Here is a 20,209-nt window from a genome sequence, read left to right as displayed (position 1 = left end):
CACGGTAAACCATAACATCCTGTTATCTAAATTGTCCGCTCACAATATTTCTGAAGAGACATTACGATGGTTTAAATCATATTTAGAGAATAGGAAGCACTGCACAAGAATTAAGAGTACTGTCTTCTTTTTTGGACTGCTCAGTTGGGGTGCCACAAGGCTCCATTTTGGGCCCTCTCTTGTTCAGTGTATATATAAATGATCTTCCAGCTATTTGTCCTGAAGTTCACGTACAAATGTACGCCGATGACGCAGTGATATATGTCCATGCGAAATCAAGTCAGAAAGCAGCAGCTGTGCTGCTGTGAAGATGGAAAAAATCTCAGATTGGATGGTACAATCATGCTTGACATTAAATTCTAGCAAAACAGTCAGCATGTTTTTCTCAATAAGGAATATGTCTCACTCTGCGCCGGAAGTTATTGTAAAAGGATCTAGGATTCACGAAGCAGAGTCTGTCAAGTATTTAGGCGTTGGTAGATAGGACACTGTTGTTTAAAAAGCATGTTTCTAAATTGATAAAAAATTTAAAATTTAATTTATCGCAGTTCAGATATATTCACCCTCAAATGAGCACAGATGCAGCCAAGCTTTATTATGCATGCAATGATATTTTCACATTTTACAAATTGCATGGTCTCTTTCAACCAACTCTGCGTTACTGCCGCTTCATACAAACAGGCACTTAAAATTTTAGATAAGAAACCTGTTTCATACCACTACTGTAACATTGTGAAGAAATATAAATTATTAACGTTTGAAAATTTCGTTTTGTTTTCGAATGTTAGTTTAGTATATAAAATTCTTCATGATTTGGCCCCACAGCCCCTGAGAATGTTTGTGAAATCTTATGAAGAGGCAGGACTTAGAACAACGCGAGCCTCCTCCAGAGGAGATTGTTATGTCAACTTTATGTCCTCTACCTTTGGACAGAATTGCTTCTCTGTGAAAGCTGCAGGGATGTGGAACTTGTTGCCATTTAATGTTCGAGAGAGTAGTACCTTGCAACAGTTTAAATTTAACCTGAAGAAGTGGTTGAAAGACGGCCAGATTTGTGATCATTAACACAAAACTGGTAAATTGGGGTACTGTTAAAAATGTAAGAAGGTAATATTCTTATTCTTATTTTATATGAAAAAAACAACAAAAAAAACAACCTGTAATAATTGTAAATACTGTAAATATTGTAATTGCATGTTAGTTGATCCTTTTGTAGGTGCTGTATCTGTATTTTATATTGTGAATGAACTCATCAGTAAGAATGCTCATTGTCCACTGTATAAACCTGCTGTCACTTTGTCTCTGCCCAGGGACTACAGATGAAAATTAGCTTGCAGCTATCTCTGGTCTGTGCAACACATTTGTTGTGCAATGTCCCTGTCAAATAAATAAAAAAAATAAAAAAATTAAAAAATTAAACAATAAATCATCAACATCTAAGCCTCTGTTAATTCTCAAACATAACTGTAGATTTATGAGAGAAATAAAGTTAATCTGGTTAGTAATAAGTGAAGCTGGTAATGCTGTTGTTTTGAGTTGTTTAATCCTCCTCTGATGAGATCTTGAGAGATTTAATGTTTTTTTTATCTTCAGTTGATCTGAGGCTGTGGCCGAAGTCAGTTGTAGTTCTTGTGTTTCTGCTCATCGCTTCTCTTTTTTCTGTTCTTGTTGTTTCGCTAAATTGACATTGCCAGAATTCCCTGCGTGACACTTCACATTCGATGTTATATCATTTAAGTAATTATGTTTCTTCTTAGTTTTTGTTATCAGTTATGTACATTTGGGGTTTATATTACATCATATATTGTTTAATGAATGTTTATGGCATTATTTGGAGTCATGTGTCACCATGATGGTGTTTTGTATTCATGTGTATGACACTGTGCACCTTCTATATATTAACATGTGCCTCAGCTTGTGGAAAACTAATGGTGGTTAGCTCTGAATGATCATGTGGTTTTATGTTTTACCGCCTGTATTATTATGGAGGTAATCAGTATATTACAAACGTATAAAGCAGATTTTAATACTTTAGTGCAATTGAATGATAACGTTTATTGGTTAATGAAATATAAGGGTTGTCCCGTGAAAACTAAAAGGTTACTACTGTATTTTTTATAGTAAAGTACTGGGAACCACAGCTTATGTTTTTTTTTTACCACACATTTAAGTACTGCTTTATTTGTTGCCGTAAATTTAAGTCCAAAGTAAGGTTGCTACTATATTTTTTTTACGGTAAAATACTGGCAGCCAAGCTGACTAAAGCTAAATTTCACCGTTTTTTTTTTTCATTGTGTTTTTTTTTTTTTGCTCGTAAATTTAAGTCCCGTAAAACCAGTGCCGTCGCAGGTGGGGTGCGAGGCCCTGTGCGAACTTGAAATGCGAGGCCCTGCTCTTTGATGTGGATGCTCAATTGCGCATGACACACGGACGTAGCTGTTCTAGTTCTATTGAACGCATAACCTCGCTGCAATACGTTTTTATCAAGTAAAATAATACAGCATAATCATGCACATAGTCTCAGAGTCAGCTATGACTTTTTGCCATTTATTTCAGAGGGAAAAAAATCAAATGTGCAACGAGCGGCTTTACATCAAGTCAGCTCGAGAATTTTCATGTGAATATATACATAGATCCGCCTAAGTTAAAACGTGTATCTTAATGGTCCAGTGGAAGAACTTTCGCCTATCATGTCAGAGGTTTTCGGTTCTAGTCCGCCCTCGGATAGTATTTTTTTTCGTATAGTTTTTTCCCTCATCAAAACCGATTATGTTCATCAGTGATTGTATATCAAGCAGGGACACATTTGTGTGCATTATGTTTGGTGATTTCACCAGAACGAAGACAGTATTCGCAACGGATTGAAGCGCGCGTCCGAGTGAAGTTAGTGCGGTGTGTGCGCGAGCCACACGAGAAAACAGCGGCAACGAGCACTTTGATCACTTGATTTAAAAAAACATTTCAGCGCTAGATCATCTCTTATTTAAAAAACGAACGAAATGAATGCTCTCTGCCAGTTAACTGGCAAGATGTTTTATAAGATGTTTTATTTGTAGAATTGTTATATTCGTGCCGCGAGATGTTTTAAAAAGTGGTGGGGACAACAACAAAAAAATATGTAAAAAAAAACAAAAAACAAAAAAACAGCAGGATTGCGAGGCCCCCTAGTGGCGCGAGGCCCTGTGCGGTTGCACAGTTCGCACAGTCTATGCGACGGCTCTGCGTAAAACATAAAAGGTTCCCACCATATTTTTTACGGTAAAATACAAGCAACCACAGCTGCCGTTTTTTTACCGTAAATTCCACAGTTTTTTTTACAGTGTACTATGTAACCACACTGTAAAAATGATTATAACTTTAACTATAAAAGACTGTAAAAAAAAACCTGTTCAGAAGATGGCCAGAGGGAGCAATATCAGCTCTGGAGGACTGTTTTGACTGCACCAATTGGTACTTGTTCAAAGAAGCTGCTACATCTGACGGTGTGATAGATATTGAAGAATATGCTTCATCTGTTACATGTTACATCAACAAATGTGTTGACGATGTTGCTCCCTCCAGAAAAATAATGCTTCCCCCGAACCAGGTAAAATAATCTCACTAGCGGACGACCATGTGCTGTCCCTCACAACAACTGAGGTAAAAAGGACTCTACAGTGAAGGTGAACCAACGCAAGGAGAGTGAACCAACGCAAGGCTACGGGCCAAGATGGGATTCCAGGACAGGTGCTTACAGACATCTTTAACATCTCGCTAGCACAGTCTGTGGTTCCAGCATGCCTCAAAACTTCCATCATCATTCCTGTACCAAAATAAATCACCAATAACCTGTGGCACTCACGTCAATCACCATGAAGTGCTTCGAACGACTGGTCATGACTTACATCAAAACCATCATCAAACCTACACTGGACCCCTTACAGTTTGCTTACAGACACAATCACTCTACTGCAGATGCCATATCATATGTCATCAACCTGACTCTTTCACATCTTACACGTATATCAGAAATAATTTCATCAATTTCAGTTCAGCATTTAATACTATTTTGCTACAGACACTCATCAGTAAACTCTACACACTCTGACTTAATGCCACGTTCTGCATCACACACATGACCAGCGTCGGCCAAAAGTGAGCCTACGTGTGATGTACAACACAGAAGCGCTGCGCTATTACACTATGTGAACTCACTCGAGGCCCAGAGAGAAGGAAATGAATAGTGGAATAAAGTCGTTATTTTTGTTTACTTTTTGCGCACAAAAAGTATTCTCGTCGCTTGATAAACTTAAGATTGAGCCACTGTAGTCACATGGACTACTTTGATGATGTCTTTATTACCTTTCTGGACATGGACAGTATACCGTATACATTTTCAATGGAGGGACAGAAAGCTCTCGGACTAAATCTAAAATATCTTAAACTGTGTTCCGAAGATGAACGGAGGTCTTACGGGCTTGGATCGGCATGAGGGTGAGTCATTAATGACATAATTTTCATTTTTGGGTGAACTAACCCTTTAACAGCACTGGCTGTTTTTTTAAATCTATTGTGTCTAGGGTTTCTTTTTTGCCTGTAAAGCACTTTGAACTGCATTGATTTGTTTGGAAAAGTGCTATATAAATAAAATTTGCTTGCTTGATGAACTATCCCTTTAAGTTTCTGTTAAACTCCCTTCCTTGCCTTTAACTTTTAACATTATAGAATTGATTAATTGATATATAATTTTCAGTTATAAATGTGTGCTTGTTTAGATATTCAATCATGGAATACAAAAAGCTAAATTGTAATTTAATGTTGATTTACATAATCAAAATTATGTTATGAGATATGAGTGGGTTGGCTACCATATCTATAATTAAGAGCTTTAGATGACATAAAATTGCGGTCAATTATTTAAGTGTTTTACACCCCTTGCATTGCTTCTAAATTATGTATAGGTGTAGGTAGACACAAAATCTCATCTCAGCTCTTTTGATGAATGGCTACGCTATTTTTAATTTTGTCAGTTAATCTAAAATCAGCATTTGTAATGTTTAGTCAGTCGAAAAAGTTTTGAGGTTATTTGAATTTTGTGAAATCTAATTTTGTGTCTCTGGAAAATAGTGATCTACAGTTACTTCAAGTGTTGTCTATTCGTTAATGGGGGATTTGTGAATACATTAATGTTTTTAGATTTGTGGAGTAAATTTTTTTGTTTTTATTTTTAAGTAAAAAGATAAAATTAGACTCTTGGAGTAAGATTCAGTATTTCCATGAATTAGTTGTACATTTCAGAAATCTTTGCTTTCACTAAAACCTATAGGTTAGCTGAGCTGAGCGAAATCATTAAATTTGCATTCATAGTGTTTCTATTACAAATCTTCAATTAAAATATGGGCAAATAAATTAGTAAATATGAATATGCCTGTATAAGTCATAATAATTTTAACTTTCAGATGAATCTATTTGTCTGTCATCAGTTATTCAATTATTATCAACTAAATTGTCAAAATTAAATCCAATTGTTTATTTAGTATTTTACATTAATGACACTTTAAATACCATTAATTAATAATTATATAAAAAGTAATTTATACATTCTGTAAAAGTATATCCTGCGGGGCTTCTTACCCCAGGTAGGGGGTCAACTTACCCCCAGTATAGGGGCCAATATTCCAATATTTTACATTTTGTGCTTATAACAACAAAATTAGGAAATGTTTCTATTTATTACCTATAATAACACATTGACTGATGCATCATCCTCCTGCAGCACTGTATACATATTTAAATATGTTGCGATTTAAAAGTAAATTCAAATTGTTCTTAAGGGGGGCATCTTCCCCCATCCTACCCTATATTCAATAAGCATTATTTGACACTATACCTAAAACTGCACAGAGCAATGAATGAATGCATGCTTGCGACAAAAAGTTGCACGTGTATTACTTAATTATTATTATCATCATACATAACTGCATGTTAACCATGTCACACCGATACATTAGCGTTCATGTGATGGTGTAATTTTGTAGGCTACTCTTACTCGGCGTATCCCGTCGCCCACGGCAACCTCCGCGTCTCTTTCAGGATCAGGATAGGTCTAGCGATGTGATCCGCCGAGCACTCGATCTCATCCGGCGACAGTCCTAGAAACTTCGGTCTCATGTAGGGGAATCTGAGCGGCAGGTCCGAGCCACCCGAACGGTCATTATTATTAATAGACGATACGGCCATGATTCCACCCATGAAGCTGGCCACTGCGGATTTGACGCGCGTTAACATGTCTGCGGAGAGCCGCGTCTGTGCGTCTCCTTCTGCCCGATGGTCCCCCACCAGCACGATTAACACGATGGTACCCCACCAGCTGGTGCCAGCACCAGCACAGCCCTGCGTCACGTTGAATGAAATCGTGTTCGCTTCACAAATTCTCCAGTAAGTGTCTGAACCAAAGCGGAAATAGTCCAAGGATTAGAAGTCATGTGATCTGTTTTCTGTGCGGCTTATACGATGACAGCTTGCGTGGGATTTGCGCAGGAACTGATGTATATCAGGAGATCATACAAAATCTTGGCTGGTCTTAAAATTAGTTAAATACAACCTCAGATGAACAACAACACATGACATATTACATCATGTCATTATTTATTTAATAAAAACTAGGCCAAAATAGAAAATCCATGGGTGAAAAAGTACACCCTTAATGCTTCCATGGGAATTAATAAGGTAAGTAGCAGTGAGGTGCTGCTAATCAAATGTCTTTGATTAATTTATCATCAGCATGTGTGACTAACTCTATAAAAGCAGAAGTTTAGGCAGTTTGCTGGTCTGGAGCATTCAGGTGTGTGTTAACAATGCCAAGGAGGAAAGACATCAGCAATGATCTTAGAGAAGCAACTGTTCCTGCCATCAGTCTGGGAAGGGTTATATGGCCATTTCCAAACAATTTGAAGTTCATTATTCTACATTAAGGAAGATTATTCACAAGTGGAAAACATTCAAGACAGTACTGTTGCCAATGCTCTCAGGAGTGGACGTCCCAGCAAATTCACCCCAAGGTCAGGCCGTGCACTGCTCATTGCTCAGTTAACATGTTAAATGTTCAAGTTTATGACAGTACATTTAGAAAAAGACGGAACAAGTATGTCATGTTTGGAAGGGTTGCCAGGAGAAAGCTTCTTCTCTCTAAAAAGAACATAGCAGCACAGCTTTGTTTTGCAAAGTTGCATCTGAGCAAACCTCAAGACTTCTGGAACAACGTCCTTTGGACAGCTGCATCACGCTGGTGGAGGGGTGATCATTTTCAGCTTGTTTTGCAGTCACAGGACCTGGGCACCTCGCAGTCAATGAGTCGACCATGAACTCCTCTGTATACCAAAGTATTATAGAGTCCATCTAATGTGCGGCCATCTGTCCGAAAGCTAGCTTTAGGTCATGAAACTGGACTTGATTTCAAGAAGCACAGCAGCAAATCTAAAACAGAATGGCTGAAAAAGAAAAGAATCAAGGTGTTGCAATGGCCCAGTCAAAGTCCAGACCTCAACCCAACTGAAATGTTGCGGCGGGACCTAAAGAGAGCTGTCCATAAACAGATGCCCAAAAACCTCACTGACCTGAAGCAACGTTATAAAGAAGAGCAGGACAAAATTCCTCCAGAAAGATGCGAGAGAATGATACTGTCATACAGGAAATTATTCCTTCAACTTATTGCTGCTAAAAGTAGCTCTACAAGCAATTGAATCATAGTACTTAGTTTGTCACCCATGGCTTTTCCATTTTGGCTTTATTTTTGTTAAATAAAGAATGACATGGTGTAATTTGTCATTTGTTGTTGTTCATCTGAGGTTGTATTTTTATACATTGTTTAAATTAATAACTGTGATTTTGTATATGTACATTTCTGAAATACATAACTTAGACAGTTACCTCTGATAACAGACAAATAAATGTGAATTTAATTTAATTTAATTTAATTGACCTAATTTTAATTTAACATATGCTAACGAACATATGATTTTTAATTATGTGCCCATACGTAAAACCATGAAATTCAAAAGGTTGTCCTTTCTTTTTCACATGACAACACACACACACACACACACACACACACACACACACACATACACACACACACACACACACACCAACCAAGAATATATCCCCCACACAATTACACCACCACCACAACTGTTGATAGAAGGCAGGATGAATACTTAATGCAATATTTGTCAAATACACTGAAGTTTCAGAGACGGTTTCATTTAATACTTTATGTACTGCTTAAAGGAACACTTCGACTTTTTGGGACTTTAGCTTATTCACCGTATCCCCCAGAGTTGGATAAGTCCATACATACCCTTCTCATCTCCGTGCGTGCCGTAACTCTGTCTGACGCACCCACCGCTAGCCTAGCTTAGCACAAAGACTGGATGTAAATGGCTACAGCTAGCATACTAATCCCAATAAGTGACAAAATAACGCCAACATTTTCCTATTTACATGTTGTGATTTGTATAGTCACAGTGTGTACAAATAACAAGGTCATATGAGACATAGCCATTTTTTAAACGTTTAAATACTGGGAACTATTTTCTCAGAAGGCGAAGCACTGCTACTTGGGCGGAGTGATTAGCGCAGCACCCGAGAAGCGCCGTTCCGTCAACAAAACCAACGTGACTAACTAGCTAGTAGCGAACGTGATTCGTGATCATGGCTGACTTTGAGGAATTGTCAGAGGATTTTTATTTGGTATCAAACCAAGATCCAGAACCATATCGTTTTGAGCCAGAATACACAGACGAGGAGTTACAAACTTTGGAAGCTGATAGACAAGATGCCGAACAGACTGAGGTCGAGGGGAGAATCAGAACGGGAGTAGCCTACTATTTCACAAACAAGGTCACTGTTTCTCAAAAATGAAAACTACAGTCTACAGTAGTAGTTAGGCTACAGTCCTGAAAGTTACCTTTAGCGCCGCTTATTTGTTACTGGGGCGATAGAGCGCGTTTGTGACAACACAATACTAACATTACAGGGGATACATGGAGCCCGGGAACAACTGTAATAGTAGTGAGCACCCTATTCTTCGGATGAGCCGTTAAACCGAGGTCCTGACTCTCTGTGGTCATTAAAAATCCCATGGCACTTCTCGTAAAGAGTAGGGGTGTAACCCCGGTGTCCTGGCCACATTCCACCCATTGGCCCTTACCAATCATGGCCTCCTAATAATCCCCTTACATTGAATTGGCTCTATCACTCTCTCTCCTCTCCACCTGTAGCTGGTGTGTGGTGAGCGCACTGGCGCCGTTGTACTGTGGCTGCCGTCGCATCATCCAAGTGGATGCTGCACACTGGTGGGGGTTGAGGAGAGATTCCCTGATATGACTGTAAAGCGCTTTGGGTGTACAGTAGTACATATGAAAGCGCTATATAAATGCCTCATTCTATTCTATTCTATTCTATTCTATTCTATTCATGTAATAGTGTCACTAAGGTTACATTACATCTAGCTAATGGCACTGCAACAGTAGGCTAGTCATCTAAAAACATAACGGAACACTTACCGCAGCCGCAGGTGATCCACTTTGTCCTGTCTTTACCTGGGATGGCCGTATCCTTCAGCACACGTTTCATGGTCCGTGTGGCAAATTCCATTTTTTTCAAAATAGTCGTCCTCAGTGAAATGTTCTGAGCAAACACGATAGTCCTTGATGATATCTACAGGTGTGTTTGGATCTATATCCAGAGCAAGTAGCCACTGATTAATCAGGTCAGCGTTTTTGGTTGGAATTCTATGAAACATCATGGTATTACCTGGTCTCCCCTGTTTATTGTTGCAGCTCTTTACAATACAGCGAACACCCATGATTGTAAACTTTGCATTTACTATCTAGTAATTGCTGACTCTATTACTCCAACTCTGAGCGCACTCTCTGCTCACCAAAGCGCTTCTTGGGTGCTGCGCTAATCACTCCGCCCAAGTAGCAGTGCTTCGCCTTCTGAGAAAATAGTTCCCAGTATTTAAACGTTTAAAAAATGTCTGTGTCTCATATGACCTTGTTATTTGTACACACTGTGACTATACAAATCACAACATGTAAATAGGAAAATGTTGGCGTTATTTTGTCACTTATTGGGATTAGTATGCTAGCTGTAGCCATTTACATCCAGTCTTTGTGCTAAGCTAGGCTAGCGGTGGGTGCGTCAAACAGACTTACAGCACGCACGGAGATGAAAAAGGTATGTATGGACTTATCTAATGGCGCTTTTCCACTACACAGTACCAGCTCGGCTCGACTCGACTCGCCTTTGTTTGGTTTTCCACTGTGTAAAAGTTGTACCTGTACCTGCTTCCAGGTACTTTTTTCCGTACCACCTCCGGCGAGGTTCTGAGCGAGCTGAGGCGATACTAAAATGTGACGTGAAAACACGGCAGACTGCTGATTGGTCAGAGAGAATCGTCACTATTCACTGCGTCATAATTGCACGCGCCAGATGGAGTATCCTGAATCGAGTTGAGTCGAGTTGAGCTGGTACTGGTAATCCTTTAATGCTTTGACTGTACAAGAATAAAGTTCAACATAAGCTTATACTATTTAAATACCAATGTAGTGAGTTCAATGTTTTTTATCAGTTTTATTTTGATAAACATGGTAATTTTATAAACAATATAATAGCGTGAGTATACATGAAAAGAGCTTTTACTGTTAAAAAATGCTGATTTGTGAGCATTAGTGGAACAGAAGGTGTTCGAATAAACACGAAACACAAGTGAACATTGTCATGCGGTGGATTCGGCCAATCGTGGAACAGTTGTGTATCGTCAGAGCTTGTGCAGCCGCTCTTGAGAAGCTGCGCAGAATGAACCAGCCGGCTGCTCTCGAATCGCTCTCATGGTACTTTAATGCCATACGTCACAGTCACATGGCGAGATTAATAAAATAATAGGCAAATATTCAGATTTTCAGATCAAAATATTTTTGAAATGTTCCAATTGTTTGTAAATACATTGTAAATAATCTTGTAAATCCCTCACTAATTTTAGAAGCACACTCTGTGATGGCACAAAATATAACAAATCGTATATTATATCCATATAATAAATGACTGAATAAATTAATGGATTGGCCAGAACCGCCGCAAAGGCAGTGCCAAATGTGCGACCACACAGGGCTAAAGAGGGACCATGTTTGAGACAGATAGTGATGTGTGTAAGAGATGCCCGAAAGGGGTTTGAGTGATTAATAACCAATATCTATCCTGCTGAAAAAATATTTATTTAATGTATTAAGTTTCAACTGCAGAAATATTGTGTACTTTTACAAATAGCAAGATATAAATAGCACAATAGCAAAACAGACAGGCCTATATTGAGTTCTCTGCACGAAAGGCCCCCAGACTGGCAGATTAATGAGCTACGTCTTTTCTCTCCAATATGGTATAAGAAGAACTGAGTAGCATAAATTAAATTACATTAAATGTGGAATGTGTAAATGAGGACATTAACTGTGTTTCATTTCATTCAAGTTCATTTATAGGCCAATTTATGGTGACAGGATGCACATAATTATGGGATGAGTTTGCCTGTTTGTTCAATATATTACAAATAATTTTTTTTTTAAATCTGTTCTGCTATACACTCAAATGTATGTATTTTTCTTCACAAAAAGAGTACATACTTTTAGGGCATAGTAAAATTATGCAATAAGAGACACAACAAGATAATTTAGACGCTGATGTTACCGACCTTTTTCTGACCTAACCTACTAAATTTTTAAATATGTGGCACTTCTGGTTTTGGGAACTGCCTCTCAAAAGGACTGAATCAAATCATTTTAAATAATAATGTTGTACCACAAATAATCATTATCTGTCAGTTTATCTGAATAAGCTGTTGTAAATGTCGTAATGTTTAATAAAAATGCCATAACTAGAACTTAAATGGTGAAAAGGCACTTCTCTTTGCTGACGTATGCAGGATTTCTGCTTAAACCCAGCACCTACAAGCTTTATGTGCCTCCACTTTCCAGTGCAATGCCCACATTTCAATATCCAATCAATAACCAATGCATAGAACAAGAGTTAAAGAGCCCTACATCTTTTCCTTTTCGATAATCTTTTATACTCAGATGTACATCACTATTTGGAAGAAAAGTTCTGTTTCATCACTACTTTAAACAAGTTTATTGGCAGTTGCTGATTGTTACAGTTTAACAGAAGTTACTCCCATAATTCAAGCCATAAAAGTGTCATAGGAAAAGGTGAATAAACCGTGCGTTGGAGAGCTGGGGCTGGAACATGGAACAAAAACAGTTTTGTCACATGTTTGTAGTTTTCATTCATCTCAAACCATAGGGTCATGGGGGTGCTAGTCTCGCGTAGCCAGACCAAACCCATATTATAAAGTGTACATAATTGTATCTATTTATTCATTTATCCTGTATTGCGCTCAGATAAGATGATAATAGACACATCACACCCTCAAATGATTGTTATGATTAGATAAATACATTACCTACTACAGGTGATTACAGAATATTTGTGAATCATCCACTAAAGTTTAATTTCTTCCTTCCAGCCTTGTTGTCACGTTTAGTTTTGGTTTCAGTTAATTTTTTCATGGACTGTTTTCAATACTGGCTAAACCGACCGTCTGCTAGCTGTCTCACGTCACAGAAGTCAGTGAAATACCAACACATAGAGACTCTATTACATAGATATCATCATAGAGACTGTCTGTTCCCTGAATTAGAAAAACAAAAAATTCTCAAACCCATTTAAGGGTAAAAAGTTTATTGATGTTCAACCAATAAAAAACAGATATAAATCAGATGAACAAATGACAAACCTTGGGTTGCTGAATATTCGATCCCTTACTTCAAAAGCACTTATTGTAAATAATATGATTACAGTCTGTGTTTGACAGAAACCTGGCTAAAACCAGACGATTACATTACTTTAAATGAGTCCACCCTGCAAGATTACTGTTATAAACACAAAGGGGCGGTTTCTCGGACAGGGTTTAAATTAAGACAGGAATAGTTAATCGTGTCTTAAAAAATGGCTTTCTGTAACACAGATTAAGTACAGATTAGTTACACCTGGACTATGGAGTCCTGAACTAAAATAAATCAGATTAAATTAAAACCAGCTGTGCTAATTTGAATTAGCATGACAGAGGTTGCCTATAAAACATGGAATGAACCAGGAAAATCTTAAATTTGCATGGAATTGAGAAGCAAATCCAAGGAAAACAATGGCATTAGAAAAAGACTGCAATAAAAATAAAAAATGTTACTAACAAGAGAAAATTATTTTTAAGCAAGCTAAATAATCTCCACACACCAGCTATGGAATATGGTTTCCCAGACACTGATTAAGACTAATCATAGACTAAATTGGAGATTTAAGATGGACTATAACTGAAATTGAATTTCTCAGACATGGTTTAAAATAGTCTCAGACTTTCCCTAGTCCTGAATTACAAAGTCTGATTTCCAGAAGTCTGATTAGAACTAGTCTAGATTTAAGTAAAGGCTTAAACTAAACCTGGCCAGAGGCAGGTTTAACTTCAGATTAATTGATGTTGGCCTCCAGATTGACTTTAGCAATAGAGGAAAATGGATTACCTGGACTATTTTAATGATGATGAAAGAGCTTTAGACCAGACAGAAGGGTGGTTATGGACAGGAGCAACCCACTGAATGATTTTGATGACATCAACTTTCGTGACTGTTTTTGCATGTACAAAGCAACTGCAGCAGACATGCTTTCATCTGATTCTTTTAGGGGAATGCCTATCCCTCCTTCGCTACAAGTACTGATCACCTTAAGGTTTTTGGCATGTGGAACCTTCCATCGTGAAACAGGCGATTTGTGTGGCGTAAGTGAACCAACTGTGTGCAAAATAGTCCACAAAGTGTGCAAAGCTATATGTGAACTGAAAGATGACTACATCAAGTTTCCTGATGCTGCTGGCCAAGCCAACTACAGTTCTTTGAATATGGAAACTTCCCTGGAGTCATTGGCTGTATTGATGGATGTCATATACCAATAAAGTGTCCCTCTACTGCAGATTCTGAGGAGTACAGAAATCGTAAAAACTGGTTCTCAATATATGTACAAAGTGTGTGCACTCCCACTATGCAGTTCTCCAACATTGTTGCACGTTGGAAAGGTGCAACTCATGACTCAAGAATTTTCCAGAACTCCTGCTCAGTTTGAAGGTGGTCAACATAGTGGAATCATACTTGGTGACAGTGGGTATGCACAGACCAACTTCTTGTTCACTCCTTACCTTCATGCAGTCACACCTGAACAGCAGCGGTACAACCAAGCTCATATCCGTACCAGAGGTACAGTGGAGCGCATGTTTGGTGTATGGAAGAGTCGTTTCCAGTGTCTCAGAAACACATTGCGCTTTGAACCAAGAAGATGCTGTATTGTCATAATTGCAACAGCAGTGCTTCACAATTACCTCAAACAGCATGGCTGCCCAGATCCTCAAATGGAACATAGGGATGAACCAGATCTTCCCATGGTTGAGCCAGACAATGACAGGTATGGACTGGCGTGCAGAGATGCTTTTGCTTTGCGGCACTTCTCACAATAAAGTTACCTCAGATGATTGAAGACAACAATTGCCACAGATGGATGATGAACAAAAGTTTTATTTCACAAATTGAGATATCGGGACCCTGAACTGGTGCTGGTTTCAGTAGAACATTGGTACTGCTGCTGCTTCATGTTTCTCTCTTCCTCCTTCATGGCTAAATCAACATAAAGTATTTTCATCTTCATTTCATGTTCATCTTTTAAATACTTTAATTTGTGCTCATGGAATTCCATGGCCAGTTTCTCGTGCATGGTCAGCCTCTTGGTCCTTCTCATCTGGCCAGAATTAGTGACACCATCTTCCCTCCAGGCTGCTGCAGCTGTAGTGGGCTGACTTTCATCCTGTCTCAGGACCTCCAAGCTCTGGTGATCATCTGAAAAGTATTATATTGCAACATTAGTGAACAATATGTATTCAAAAGTTCAGTTCATTAAATATTTCTGGTTATAGGACTGCAAGAAATGACTGACAACAATACATATTCCCTGCAGTTTAAGGATGGCACATATTGAATTAATGTGGCCTACCAAATAAGGATTGGAACAGGGCCCCATCTGAACTGTCCAAATGATCATCATCAGGGATACCTTCCAGGGGCTGCTGGCTATCAATGATCGAAGTGATCCTAGGTCATCGGTCTCTGGTCTTTCCGGGGGTCCACCACCAGTCTTGAAACGCTCCCTACGTGCAACAGCATTTGTCTTCTTTAAGTTTATTTTTATGTTTTTCCACAGGATCTTAGAAAGATGAGACAATATAAAAAATTAAAATTCTGTATGATGCTGTTTGTAATATACTTGGATCAAAATGAAGCAACATTTCAAAGTGACTGACATGTAAAAGTAGACCAATAATAATAATACAGTAGCTTACCTGAAGTTGTTGAAGTGTCCTGTTGCTTACTTTTTCATTCGAGTTAAATTCATTGCAAATTGAAGTACAAGCATTCTTTTACTTATTTTCTGTTGCTGAATCATGCTGTTTGTTCTCAATTATTGGGTGGTTTGACACAATTTGCTTCAAAAGGGTCCTTTCAGAGTCACTGAAATTCTTTGAACGTTGTCTTTTACCTTTGTCCATTGTTTGGTTGGGTGATTTACTCCAGTTCCACACAATGTTAATGTTTCTTAAGGGTCCAGCCCTGGTTTTTGAAGCAACCTCAGGTCTGCACCAAGTGCACAACATTACTCTAATCGGGCTTCACAGAGAGTAGCTAGTTAGTCTTTATTAACCTTAGTCTGCAACTCCCTAGTCGGGTACTACTTAATCTCAAATAAAGCAATGTCTCAGAAAGCCACTTTTTAAGTAGAATTAGCCTAGTCCTCATTTATTTTAAACTCTGTCTGGGAAACCGCCCCATGGTGTTCGGTGTTGGCAGTCTAGAAACAATACTGGTTTCAACTAGTATTAGCATAGTGGTTGCTTTATCATTGTTACAAACAGGATTTTAGGAAGCAGGTCCTTGATCCAAGAACAGGCTCAACACTTCACCACAATGGTAACCCCCCAAAATACTAACATAACAGAAAATGTTAAATACCAACATAATAGAACATTAACAAGTCTCTCAGTTTTCTCATCTTGCAAAAAAAAATGCATAAAATATCACTTTATTTCAAAATGTACTCTCTCAATTCAGCCCTGTGCAAAGCATGATGGGAAGCGAAAGGCCTGTATGACTGGGTTACTAGATTGAAACATTTCAAAATGAAAAAATCAAGTGAAGTCAAAGAGTGACCATTTCAAGTCAGTTTAACATGAACCCATCACATTTGAACTAGAAACCCGATACAATGGTGTTAAAACAAAATTAAATGTTTAAATGATATATATATATATATATATATATATATATATATATATATATACATACATACATACATATGTGTATGTGTGTGTGTGTGTGTGTGTGTGTGTGTCCCCAAGTAATGCATGTGTCGTCTTTGAAACACAAAGTTAATCTGAAGTTAAACCCGCCTCCTAGTAAATTTCATTTAAACCTTGATGGACCCCATTGACTTCCATAGTATTTTTTTTCCTACTATGGAAGTCAATGGGGTCCATTAACTGTTTGGTTACAGACATTTTTCAAAATATCTTATTTTGTGTTCAGCAGAAAAAAGAAATTCTTACAGGTTTGAAACAACTTGAGGGTGAGTAAATGATGACAGAATTTTCATTTTTGGGTGAACTATCCCTTTAATCTGGTTTAAAGTGCCATTTTAGTCTACATAGCCCTGTCCACACAGAGACGCGTATAGCTGTATACGTACAAATTTTGTATCGTATTGGCGTTTCGTCTAGACAGATCCGGAGTTTTCGGACACTGAAACTGCTATTTTTTTAAACCGGGTCCCAAGGTGGATAAATCTGAAAACGCCACCCTTGCGTTTTCGTGTGTAGGCCTACGGCAAATCCATACATTTCGTGAAATGATGATGTCATCACACCAAGTGTCAACTAGTCAGACACCGCTAAGTCACAGCAGCAATTGCCGACTACATGCTTTACTGAGCCTCTTTTATTTCTTTATTTATTATTTACTTGAATGTATTATTATTATATTTTTATTTAGGCCTATTTATATTTTCTTTCTTATGCTATGCTTGTCTGTTGTCTGATTAAGACATTTCGTATTTTGTAGGGATGGGCGTTTCAAGAAAAAATTATATTCGAAGATCGCTGGGAATTATTTGATTATTATTCAAAAAACGCACTAGAATCATCATCCCTCATGATCACCGGTAAAACTGCGTTCGCTCAAATTCCACTCTGACATTAAATTTCTCTGTACTGTAGGCCTACGTGTTGTAGCCATTAAAGAAAATTTATTTAGTTTCATATTTACGTGTAAATAATATGTTATTTTTTTATTTGATCTATGTTGATTATATGAAAAGTGAACAGCATGTATAATCATAAGATGCGCAATACATCGGGAGACATAATTTTGACCACATTAAGTTTTGTTTTGTATAAAACTTTTCTTTAAAGTGAATTTCATTTTGTATAAATTGTATCTTCATTTTAATCAATGTTTCATCAACCAATTGCCTGGATTTAATAAATAAGAAGATATATAGAATATAGCAGACGATTTAATCAGGACATGGAGGCACCGGCGCGATATAACTTGCATTGCTCGTGAACTGAGCTCGTTTTATAAATGAACCGAAACTCAGAAATATATCTATAGAAAGATTGAAATGTCCACTTTTAAACAAAACAATTAAAAACGAAAAGAAACAAGCAACTCTCTTATGTAATGTTCATTTCTCTCTATAGGCACGTTCACAATACTGCGAAGGTGGCGAGTCAGCATCGTCAACATCTTTAGCTGAGACTGACACAGAAAACACTAGTTTATTAATAAACAATTAAAATGTCTCCTTGCTATATTTGACACATTCATAATGATTACTTTTGCCGGTTCTTTGTGGCAAGCTTTATGCGTCCGCTAACTATCGAATATCGTGACTCATATTTTGCACCAGGCCATTTATGGTTGTTCATATTGTTCAATAAAGTTCTTGATAAAAAAAGAAAAAAAGAAGCTACTGTGCCTAATATTATTGTTGTATACAGTGCGCAAGGTTAATGCGCATGCTTTAAGTCTTCTTCTCCGTTTTTAGTGTATGTCTGTGGCACAATTACAGCGCCACATACTGGTCTGGCATGTATACTACATCGTTTTGAGTCGGTTTCGTGTGTACGCAGATATTTCTTGAGACGACGCCGTGTTTACGGAATTTTATTTTTGAACAGGAAAAAAAAAATCGGATAGGGAAAGCTCTGGCTTTGTGTGGATGTGGCCTTAATCTCTGTCCGGGAAACCACCCTGAAGTGTTTATGAAGTAACCCACATACAACACATTGTGTTGGCCCAGATCCGGCCCACATCTGACACATGTGGAATGATAATCTGGCCCACATGCAGCGTGGAATGACGACCCTTGGGTGGCCCACTCCTTTTTGCCAGATCTGGGCCACAAGCAGACCATAGCAATGCCACATGTCAGCCAAGAGCAAAGAAATAAACCAGAACTGGACCTTATCTGAGCCACAAAATCTGTGTATATTAAATATGGAGTCATCTCAGCCCTTAATCAGCCATCAGGCAGAATCAACTTTCAACAAGCAGAATCACTGAAGGAAAGAAGAGAACAGAAAAAGAGACGAGCAGAAACACAAGAACTACAACTGACTTCAGCCACAGCCTTAGATGAAATCAACTGAAGATAAAAGAAGACATTAAATGGTAACACTTTATTTCGATAGTCCACTTTAGACATTCTACTAACTATAAGTAACTTTGCAACTACGTGTCAACTAACTGTCATATGAGTATTAGTCTGCTTAATCTCTGCTAACACTTTATTTTGATGATCCCTAATAGATATTCTATTGACTAACTTGGTAACTACAAGTCAACTTATTCTACTAACCCGAACCCGAACACCTAACCATAACGTAACAGTCTACTGACAGTCTACTACAGTCTACTAATACCCTCTAATATGAGATGCATTAAAAAGGGGTGGGGCACGCCCGTGCAGGGCCTCTTCAGGCCCTCCACAGAGCACCCCACCCGGCCCTATTCCTAGTTGATTTAGTTATTGTTTTCTTGAATGTGGGTGTGAGTGTTGGACATCTATCATGAGGAGCATTAAAAAGTGAGGTGTACAGAGTAAATCCGGCCCTGGCAGTCACAGGGGAAGAGGAGGGCTGCGGAGGCGTGCGGTAGGGAGGCCCCTCCGGACGCATATCCTCCCTCATTGTAGACACCCCACCCAAATTTTTTTTAAAACTGCAGGTTGACGGCGAGCCATTCAGGGGAGCAGACATAGAGGATCACTTTGGGGCATGTAGTGGGGGAGAGAGGGTTATCCCAATCTTGCTGATTTTTCTCAATTGTTGTATTTATGTATTGGTGTGAGTGGTGAGTGATCTGAGTGGTGAAGAGGTATGGCAGACAATGGTGCAGTAAATTTACTAAAGTTGATAAGAGATTGGTAAGTGAAATCTTGAAAACTGAGTCTCAGGCAGAGGGGGCCAGCAGAGCTATGAGTTTAGGAATTTGGAAAGTGATGGCCAAATGAAGAGGGAGTCTTTTGAGTTATTACCAGAAGGGCTATTTGATATTTCTAGTGAGATGTGATCCAACAAAAGGTTTTTCCAGATAGAAATATGGATTTTGTTTTTTGATTTCCAGTTCATGAGGATGGTTTTCTTGGCGACAGCTAGCGCGACTAGCAGAGTTTTACTGTTAAGGTGGTTCAGGTTGATTGTGGAGGTGTCTCCAAGCAGACATAGAGATGGGGACGTTGGGATGCAGCAGCCAAAGAAGGTGGAGAGGATCCCAGTAATCCTTTCCCAGAACTGTTTTATAGGAGTACAGTGTCAAAGTGAATGAATATATGTGTCCGGACAGTTCTGAGTGCAGTGGGAACAGATGTCTACTAATGTCTACTAATACTCTAATGAGAGTTAGTTAACATGTAAGTTGCAAAGTTACTTATAGTTAGTAGAATGTCTAAAGTGGACTATCGAAATAAAGTGGAACCCATTAAATCTCTCAAGATCTCAGCAGAGGATTACACAACTCCACAAACA

The 20,209-nt window shown here is 38.3% G+C and overlaps 1 protein-coding gene and 1 pseudogene across 3 annotated transcripts in view; one reads left to right on the top strand and one right to left on the bottom strand.

The window, feature by feature from the left end:
- Positions 1 to 6,462, bottom strand: part of LOC311289442 (protein phosphatase 1H-like) — a 77,450-nt gene extending 70,988 nt beyond the window's left edge. The window contains exon 1 of one of the 2 annotated variants that reach the window (XM_084407469.1): positions 6,029 to 6,462. In XM_084407469.1, the coding sequence (XP_084263595.1) occupies positions 6,029 to 6,267 (239 nt within the window). In that variant the 5' untranslated portion in view covers positions 6,268 to 6,462. The remainder of the gene's footprint in view (positions 1 to 6,028) is intronic. The other variant, XM_084407470.1, reaches the window with a different exon arrangement.
- Positions 6,463 to 13,774: 7,312 nt separating this feature from the next.
- On the top strand, positions 13,775 to 14,593 carry LOC311289785 (putative nuclease HARBI1; annotated as a pseudogene). Its single transcript has one exon. The product of its transcript is annotated as a putative nuclease HARBI1 (transcript).
- The last annotated feature ends 5,616 nt before the right edge of the window (positions 14,594 to 20,209 follow it).

Source organism: Rutilus rutilus (assembly GCF_951802725.1).
Source record: "Rutilus rutilus genome assembly, chromosome: 4".
Classification (NCBI taxonomy): Eukaryota; Metazoa; Chordata; class Actinopteri; order Cypriniformes; family Leuciscidae; genus Rutilus; species Rutilus rutilus.
This window is presented reverse-complemented; position numbering and strand designations above follow the sequence as displayed.